At 39.5% G+C, this 9,100-nt stretch overlaps 1 protein-coding gene across 1 annotated transcript in view; it reads right to left on the bottom strand.

Annotated features, from left to right (window-relative positions):
* Positions 1–6,144: 6,144 nt before the first annotated feature.
* ANKFN1 (ankyrin repeat and fibronectin type III domain containing 1) overlaps positions 6,145–9,100 on the bottom strand; it is a 294,650-nt gene continuing 291,694 nt past the window's right edge. Inside the window, exons 16-17 of the mRNA XM_008072011.1 lie at positions 8,040–8,190; positions 6,145–6,435 (exon numbers count right to left, since the gene is read on the bottom strand). Of these exons, the coding sequence (XP_008070202.1) occupies positions 6,244–6,435; positions 8,040–8,190 (343 nt within the window). The 3' untranslated portion in view covers positions 6,145–6,243. The remainder of the gene's footprint in view (positions 6,436–8,039; positions 8,191–9,100) is intronic.

The following is a 9,100-nucleotide window of genomic DNA, read 5'->3' as shown; positions in this document are numbered from 1 at the left end:
CACTCCAGTCTGGGTGACAGAGTGAGACTCCAACTCAAAAAAAAAAACCAAAAAAACAAAAAGAAATGAAGGTTGGGAGGATGCCATTTCTTGCAAGCCTATGGCTTGGATTCCATTAGGCTTACTGCCTGGATATCCCATGGGCACCTCAGAGAACTCATCATTTGTCAAACTGAAGTCATAATCTCTCCCATCCCCCTAACCTGTTCCCCTCTCATATGGCCTATTTCGATAGATGGCAACATTATCCATCTCAGCACCCTTATGCAGACACTCTGGCTCCTCCATCTTGCTCTTCAGTCACATCAAATCAATCCCAAAGTCCCATTAACTTTAACTCCTAAATTCCTCTTGCCTCTGCTCTCACCTATACACCCCCTGTGTGGCTACTTTTGTTTGGGCTTTTATCAATACCCACCTGGACCAGTGAAGAAGTCTCTTAATCGTCTCATCACCTCTAGTTTCAGCAACAACTCCCCCACCCCCTATTTTTTTTTTCTCTCCTGCAGTTCATGGTACTGCCCAAATCCAGTGAGACCATATCACTGCATTTCTTAAAACCTTTTCATTGTGCCTCATCACCTACGGGATAAAGTCTAACCTTCTTAGTATTACATAAATAGCCCTTCATGATTTTGATCTTTAAACTTTTAGCTTCATCTCCTTCTTCAGATTCCTTAATATCCATCACGATGAACTACTAAGAGTATATTTAATTAGGCTGCACTTTCCTAGGTCTCTGAGCCTTTGTGCATGATGTCCCTTCTGCTTAAAACAGTTTCCTTTACTGCTCTGTCTTTTCTTTCCCTTTCTGAATGTTTATTTATCCTTCAAGATCCAGCTCAAGTGCTATCTCTGTAAGGAAGGATTAGATGTCTTTCCTTTGAAACTCAACAGCCTACCTCTCACAGCAGTATTTTCATTGTCTGAGGATTGTTGGCAGAGATTCCAATATCCCTTACTGAATTCTGAGCTTCTGGTGGGCACACTATGCCTTATTAATGTCTGTGTGTCCAGCCCCAGCACAGTACCTGGCATATAGTGGAAGCTCAGCAAATGTTTGTGCAATAAAGGATGCAGCCAAGCACAAGCCAAGGATGAAATATATCCTGGGCCTCAAACTATTTTTTAAAGTTCTCCAGTTTTGTTTTTTTTTTTGTCTATCTAGTCTAATTAGTATGAATCATGACGTCAAGGAAATCAATACAAATCCACTTTCTTCATAACAGGCTTGTTGTCAGTTGTGACTGCCCACAGTATCAGGGCAGGGTGACCTCCTCAGTGCAGACCAGGCAAATCCTCAAGAGGCCACGTCACTGGACAGTTTCTAAGGGCTCATGGTGCTGCTTTTCCTTTTGTTCTTGGGGACTGTGTAAATAGTAGTGCTTGTAGGCCCCGAGGCATTGAAATCCTAACATAGTCCTATCCAAAGGATTATGGAATATTAGCCCCCAGACTGGGGAAAAGAAAGTGGGTCTTTGGTGAAATTGTGCCACTTCACCTCAGCTCTGCCCTGCTCATCCAGATCCCACAACATCCTCATATATTCCCACATGTAACCCTGTGAGAGGATAGGTTGTGGGTGTGCACCAGTCAGGTCCTTACTCCAGGAGACAGAGGGCTAAGCTCCTTTATCATTTTGTTCTTGCTAGATATGTTCAGTGCTGGAATAGGCACAGATGCAGTTTTCCATAACTGGTTGGCAAGTTATTTATGATTCACTTAGGCCACTGGCAGGAACATGGTCTGGTTGCCAAATCTCAAATCCTTTCATGGGGACAGGGATGACTTATGCAAGTCAAACTGAAATATAGTACAACCCTTCATTCTATTATAATTTACATATTCCCATAATTCACACCTTTTCAAGTTTCATTAGAATTCCCATGTGGTTATTAAAATTTTCTGAGTTCTGACTGAATTTCTAAAAAACATTCTCTCTTTTCTCAGAAATGCATAGTGTATCTCTTGACCCTTTACCATAGAATTACTTATGAATGGAAATTCCCACTTATAAAAAACAACAGCAACAAAAACATGCTTAGCATCCTCTTAGGGAGGCTTAGGACCACTATAACAAGAACTTGACGAGTGGGCTTATGCCTAATGGAGGAAGTAGCTATGATAGTCTACCTCTTGGAATCAGAGTCTACCTCTGATTGCTTGGGTATAAGAGAGAATTTGTCATGGTTCTTAGAAAGACCCAGAAATGCTTTTGGAATTGTTTCTGGTGGTGCTGAAGTACAATAAGCATTGTACTAGAGAGCTAACTAATTTCCTATTCCTGGCAACATTTTCCCCTTGTCCCTAAAAAAAGACTAATAGAATTGTGTATGCTAGTGGAACCAAGCCGAACCAAGTGGTCTTTTTCTGGAAATGTATATGGTCTTCGTTAATCAGTTGGTTTACCAATGACATGGCAGCAAGGGAAAACCAAGAAAGTATGTCTTACTCTAGGAGAAACCATTTTAGAGTCAAGAACTACTGAGACCCAGGCTTTGATCTATGGTTTGTTTTTCATATATGAAAGATAATATCTGATGGTCTTATATAGCTTTTAGCAATAAGAAAAGATAAAGCAGGTCAAGAGATAGGCACAGTTGGATTCAACTGTATTACTGTATTAAGCACACTTCTAGTTCTATATTTATGAGTTTATCTCTGTTTCTTAGTCAGTTCTACTTGAAGTGTGGTCTGTGGCTCAGTAGCATCAGTATTACCTGAGAGCTTATTAGAAATGTAAATTTTCTAGCCTCCTTACAGACCTACTGACTCAACATCTCTGGGGTTGGGTTCCAGGAATCTGTATTTTTACAAGCTCTCACATGATTCTTATGCAGATTAATGTTTGAGAAGCACTGTTCTAGGACACTATATCCCAAAATATGTTCTCTGTGGGTTTTTAATAGATGCCATGCCAAAAACGAATTCACTTATGGTAAAATGAATTTAGAAAATTCTGGGCTAAACAAAGGTAAGTTTTTTTTTGAATGGGAGGACTACTGTTTTAATATTTAAATATTATTTTTATATTTTAATATTACTTTTAATATTACTCTACTGTTCATAATAGTATTACTCTACTGCTCATAATAATTTCTTTGAATTTCTAACATACTTAAAATCTAAATTCCTTATTGTGGCCTCTGAGGCCCTGCCTGATCTGGCTCTCGTGACTCTCCTATCTTGTCTCCTGTCTTTGTTGCTCTTGTTTCCTATGCTCCAGGTACACTGGTCTTTTTTTTTTGAGTTAGAGTTTCACTCCGTCGCCCAGACTGGAGTGCAGTGGCCACTCCCAGCCACCACAGCCTCAACCTGCTGGGCTCTGGCGATCCTTCCGCTCAGCCTTCCAAGTAGCTGGAACTACAGGCACGTGCTACCACACCCTACACTGGTCTCTTAGCCAAGCACACTTTTACTTTAATGCTTTTGCATTTGCTGTTCTTATTACTTGGAAATGTCAGCTCTCTGCTCACATCTGTCTTCTGGGAAGAGAGGCCTTCCCAGATTATCCTGTGTAACATTGCAGCTTCCATCACTTGACTCTAGCCCCTTACCCTTATTTATTTTTTTCATAACCCTCAATTCTATGACATTTACAATTTTATTATTTGTCAATTGGCTTATTATTTGTCTCCCCCAATAGAATACAAGTTTCATCAGGAGTTTGTTCATTGTTGATTCGGCAGTTATGGGAATAGTGCCTGGCACACAGTAGCTTACTCACTGAATATTTATTTATGAAGAAATGAACAATGAATGGAGAGAAGAAATGGGCTTCACCAAATTGTAGAATAGAGAGTAACAACAGGGTGGCTGGAACAAAGGTTGGCTGTCCAAGAAGAATGTGTGAGCCTCACAGAAAGCAGCCTCTAGGACCTTAGGAGTCATATATTACAAAGGATACCAAATCATTGATTGTTCCCACCAAGGCCACGGAGGACTAGGGAAATGAATTTCATGTATCTGTGTCTATAATTATGGAACAACAATGACTGTTTCACACAAAATAGAATCCTGATTAGTGCTCCAATGAATTGCTTTCCTTAGTTACTTTCTCTGTCAGTTATCTTTCCCTGGAAAATCATTTACTGTCATGGCTTCGGCTGTTATTTGTAGATGCTAGAGAGATTCTCCGTTTAGTACCCAATTTTCTCTTCTGCATTTCTATTACTAACATGACATGTACACTTGGAAGTTGACTTAACATCCTTAGAATCTATATATTTGATGCTAAAAGCATGACTTTCTTCCCAAAACTATTTTCTCCTGTTTTTTTTTTTTTTGTAAAGACAACAGTCTCCTCAGTCATTGGGGCTAAAAACTATGTATAGGGGCCCTCTAGAATTCTCCTTTCCTCATTTAAACCATTGCCCATTCTTGTTGATTACTTCCACTGGTTCTTATGTCTGTGTTTCTTCTTTTTTGGTTTCTACCCTAATACTGGACCACTGTAATAATTTCTGAAGTTTTTGATCCCTGCTTTCAGTTCATCTCAGGCTGAAAGTTTTCTCAGGCTGACTCGAGGTACTTCCCAATATGGCCCCATCTTGTCTGTATATCTTTATAGTCCACCAATTTCCTCATATTTCTCTGCTTTAGCCAAACTGGACTATAGTTCTTTTCCTGACCCCCAGTTCTTCTATTCTCATTTGTTTTCTCATTCTACTTCCCATGACAAGAAAACCTTTTATTTTTATCCATGTTTTTAACATCCTGCTTGGTCTTCAACACCCACATTAAATGTCCTCCCCTCCACAAAGGCCTTCTGATGCCCTCTTTGAAAAAAATGTACTTTATTTTTTCAATATCACTTACTACTTATTTTTCTGGCACATTCTACCTCATTTTATAATACTTAGTATTTTTATTTTACCACTATCACCATACTGAAAGCTTCTTGAGGGCAGAGTCCTTGTCTTACTCATCCTTAAATCTTCCCAGTAGACACACAAGAGATATTTATTGACTTGAATTGAAATATTCTGCTCTAAACTATAGCTTATAACAACAATGCTGTTATATCATGGACTAACAAGGCTGTTTGGCTGGGGAACTCATTTAATGGTCACATTCACATCCAGAACTCTTGGGAGTGGTACGACCAAAATAATTAATCGTGTGACACAGAAAAGGTAGAGAAAGGTTAAGTGATTGCCAGTGTCATATGATAGGAGATCCAGGACTCTCAAGTCCCAGTCTGAAAGTCTGATTTAAGCTTCTCTTAAGAACTCTTTCTCCTCTGGAAAATAGCAATTGCTGCTCATCAGCTTTTGGGCATCTGAACTACATGAAGCAAGGAAAACTAAGAGGCTTAAACAATTCATCCTTGAGGGATAAGTTCAGATTCAGATGCCCAGGTCTCAAAATGAGACATTGAGGCAGTTGCCTGTCTGATTCTAAACCTGGTGACTGGGAGAAATCCAAAGAGAGTCTGCCTCCATTCCACCCACCCACTCACTCACCCTCCTGCAAATTGCACAATTCATTTGAATGGAGGGAACTCTTGTTAATTGCCTCTTATTGGCCTGTTACAAGATGAAGCAGGGGAAGGGGACAAAGCCTCCCTATTCACATTCTCAGTGGGCAGCGAGGGTCTCTGCAAAAGTAGAGAAACTGGAGCCCAGGCTATTCATTTTGAAAGTCAGAACAAGATCTTCCACCATTCAGAAACCCACATTATGATCACAATATTGCTTTCTGGGAGATCCTGTCTATTTCTTAAATGGTCTGTCAGAAATTTAGAGTCTATTTAATATTAGAGTCTACTTAATAAGTCAGCACTAGTTACAGTTATAGGCTTTTTCCTCTCCAAAGTGATTCACACTCTTCATTTTAATTTCATTATTACTTTTTTCCCAGTTGGGGGTGAGAGGGGGGAGGGGAAGGGGAAGGAGGGATGGGAGAGAGGGAGAGAGAGTGTGAACGAGAGTGAGCAATACTTTTCATGGAAAACATCAGTTCTTATATTTATATTTTAAGAAAGCAACGGGGAGGCAAGAAGTACAGCCTGATAACTGAACTTTCTGTTTAGAATTCCTTCCTCTCCGTTGGGCCTTAGCTAGGTTTCAATAATTATTGCTCAGGCACATAGTCTTGGAGCTTTGCTTTTTCTCAGACTTGTACACAGTTCTAGGAAGGGTTGTTGCCAAAGCCATCATGTGATTTATTGACCCTCCACTGGGACAAGGGGGAACAGATATAACTTTGTGATTTTATTATAAGGAGGCTGGGTTAATATTTCTAGGTGAAACAAGCTACTATACCAAGTTCAAACATCTGAAGAGGGAGGTTAAGAAACCCTGAGTGTGGGGTGTAAGGATTATTCTGTCCTGGGGCTGTACAGACGTCGTCTGAGGCAGGGAGCAGGAGAAGAAAGGACACATTGTGACCCATTTCCAACACCTCCTGTGTGTAGAGGCGGAAGTTCCTTGCCTGCAGAGGGACACGCGCGGAGGAAAAATAGGAGAGTTACAACATGGCACTTACATAAACAACACCAAACTGGCATAAAACATCTAACAAAATTACACGACTTCAAGCTTGGAATTTTTATACAACATAAATATTAGGGTTCAGCCCATTTAATAATGCTATATAAAATCAAGATTTAAGGCAGTAATGTTCCACATAAACTCTGAAAACAACATTTATGCTTCTTATAAAAGCAGAAAATGATTGCATTCTGTGGGCTTTTCAAAATGATGAATATAATTACATGAAGCAACAAAAATGGATTGAATTAAAAATCCACTAGTTTCAATTTAAGTTGGTTAAGGGGGAAAAATGTAGTTTCTGGCCAACGACTGAGAAAATTTTACAAGTATCCAAAAAAAAAAAAAAAAAAAGAAAAAGAAAAAAAGGTTGTATGCACTGTTAGGCAGCTTTCTCTCAACATGTATATGTAGCCCAAGAGTCACCAATGAAATATGAGCTGCTTCAAACCTGCTAAGTCCAAGAAACCCTTTGATAGTATCTACTGTCACAAGTAGAGCTGATATTTTTTTTTTTTTTTTACCAGTGAACACACGGCCACCCCTGGAATAATGCATTTGTCTCCCTAGTGTCTTTATGGCATCTCATGAAATTTATTCTTCATAAGTGTTGGCTGTTTTGCACTAACCTTGCATTACTGACTTAAAAAATTGGAGTAATACCCAAAAGGAAGGACAATCTTGGAATCTTAATTTATCCCCCTACCTCCATAGGTCAGAGGCCAATTCATGGTTCTCTCTCTTATTTAAAGAAAGTCAATCACTCTTGTAATTTTCTTCCAGTTTACAGGTTAAACTTGGTTCTGTGTGCATGTGCATGTGCACGTGCATGTGTGTGCGCGTGCATGCTCGCGCATGTGTTTTGGGTAAAGGGGCAGGGATGCTGAACATAGGCAAAAAAAAAAAAAAAAAAATTCAACCTAATACCACATCATGGTAACCTGCTAGACAGAGCTTAACAAACTTTACTATTCTCTTTTATGCCAACAGTTTTCCTTGAAGTTCTTATTAGTGGAGATTAGATTTGCAGATTTTTATTTAGATAAGGAAAAATTTTGACAGCAAATTTTCTGTGGAAAGATAGCATGGAATAGCCTTGGCCATTGTTGTAGATTAAAATCAAGATTTAATTATTCTTCTGTTCTTAGATAATCATTTGTGCATCTGAGTACACCTTTATTTATTTTACTCTACTTGCTTTATGCTATTCTGAAGCCAAGCTTTGTGTCTTTCAAAGTAGACTAGACAATGATTTTTCCTTGCTTGACCAGACAGACCATAGTCAAGTGGGCTCTAGAAAACTTGGAAGAGGTCAGCACAGAAGAACTAGAGGAAAGGATAAGCGCAGCTTGGTTTACTTGTGGGCATTGAGTTCAAAACGTGCATGCACATGCAAAGTGATTTAAATAAATGAACATATTGTGTATGTATGTGCATGTGTGAATATATAATGTACACACACATATATGCTGGGTAAGTTTAATGCTACAAAGAAGTTTCCATGAGCCATAAAAACAAGATAAAAATGGTAAAGAAGTCTGGTACCTGGTGCAGAGGTATATTGATCTGCTGAAGGAGAGCTTTCACTGCCATCTGGAGCTCATAGAAGAACAATTGCATGGGGCAGTCAGAAGTATGATCCACACTTTCCATAGATTCAGAGCCAGAAAGCTTTTGGATCCATTCCCACTCCTCTCTGTATGTTGAGTCAAGTTAAAATTAGAAATATAACAAAAATTCAGGACACAGCTCAGAACTTTCTTTGTGTATATGTCCAGAATCTGGATAACCAATTCTCAGTGGCTAAACTCAATGCAGTTCATGAAATATGAACATTTTGCCACCCAAATAGAGTTTAAAACGAGCTCTTTCTAATTTAAGCTTAGTTCACCTATCAAGCCACATTACCTCAGACAGCAGGTCTAATTTATATGAATCCATTTTTTAGATTGGAGCTTTCAAATATTCTGTAATAATTTCCTGACTGTCCTCATTTTTCTTTTCCTGCAGATCCTCTAAGTTCTAAGATCTTACATTTTACCACAGGGGCATCTGCTGGTTAATTCTTCAGTTGGGTAACCACAGGACTCTGGTCCAACTCCGGCAGCAAACCACATGGCACATTTCAACCCTGGCCTGTTGTAATCATGGGGGCTATTTTGGTTTCTTTCCCCTTCCAAAAGCTTGAGGAGAATCACAAACAGGAACACCAGACAATTCTAGTAAAAGGAACCAGGGGACACACATCATTGCTTCCATCTTCCTTACAAACCAGTCATCTGTGTCTTTATTCTGCATGCTCTATAATCCTTCCTAATGAACTTTTTCAAATGTCATGCAGAAGGGAAGGGAAAAGAATGGCAGTGGGAGGAAGTCACATCTGGTTTGCCCCTAAAGGCTTCTCTTCAAAAGGAGCTTGAAAAGATCAAGATAAATGCCTCTTGGGCAACATTGTTTCCACAGGTATTTTAGTACAAGTCTCTAAATATTCAGTTGGCCCAGTTTCTCCCTCATACTCTGCAGGGAGCAGCAATATGCTCTCAAGAGCAGGCTGGCGAGGAAAGGAAAGCCCTCCTCTAGGGGAGTGGAAAGAGAGGAGGTGCTGA

Source organism: Carlito syrichta, unplaced genomic scaffold (genome assembly GCF_000164805.1).
Source record: "Carlito syrichta isolate Samal-C Ts95f unplaced genomic scaffold, Tarsius_syrichta-2.0.1 Scaffold314811, whole genome shotgun sequence".
NCBI classification, from domain to species: domain Eukaryota; kingdom Metazoa; phylum Chordata; class Mammalia; order Primates; family Tarsiidae; genus Carlito; species Carlito syrichta.
Note: the sequence above shows the minus strand (reverse complement) of the source record. Positions and strands in the feature narration are given on the sequence as shown.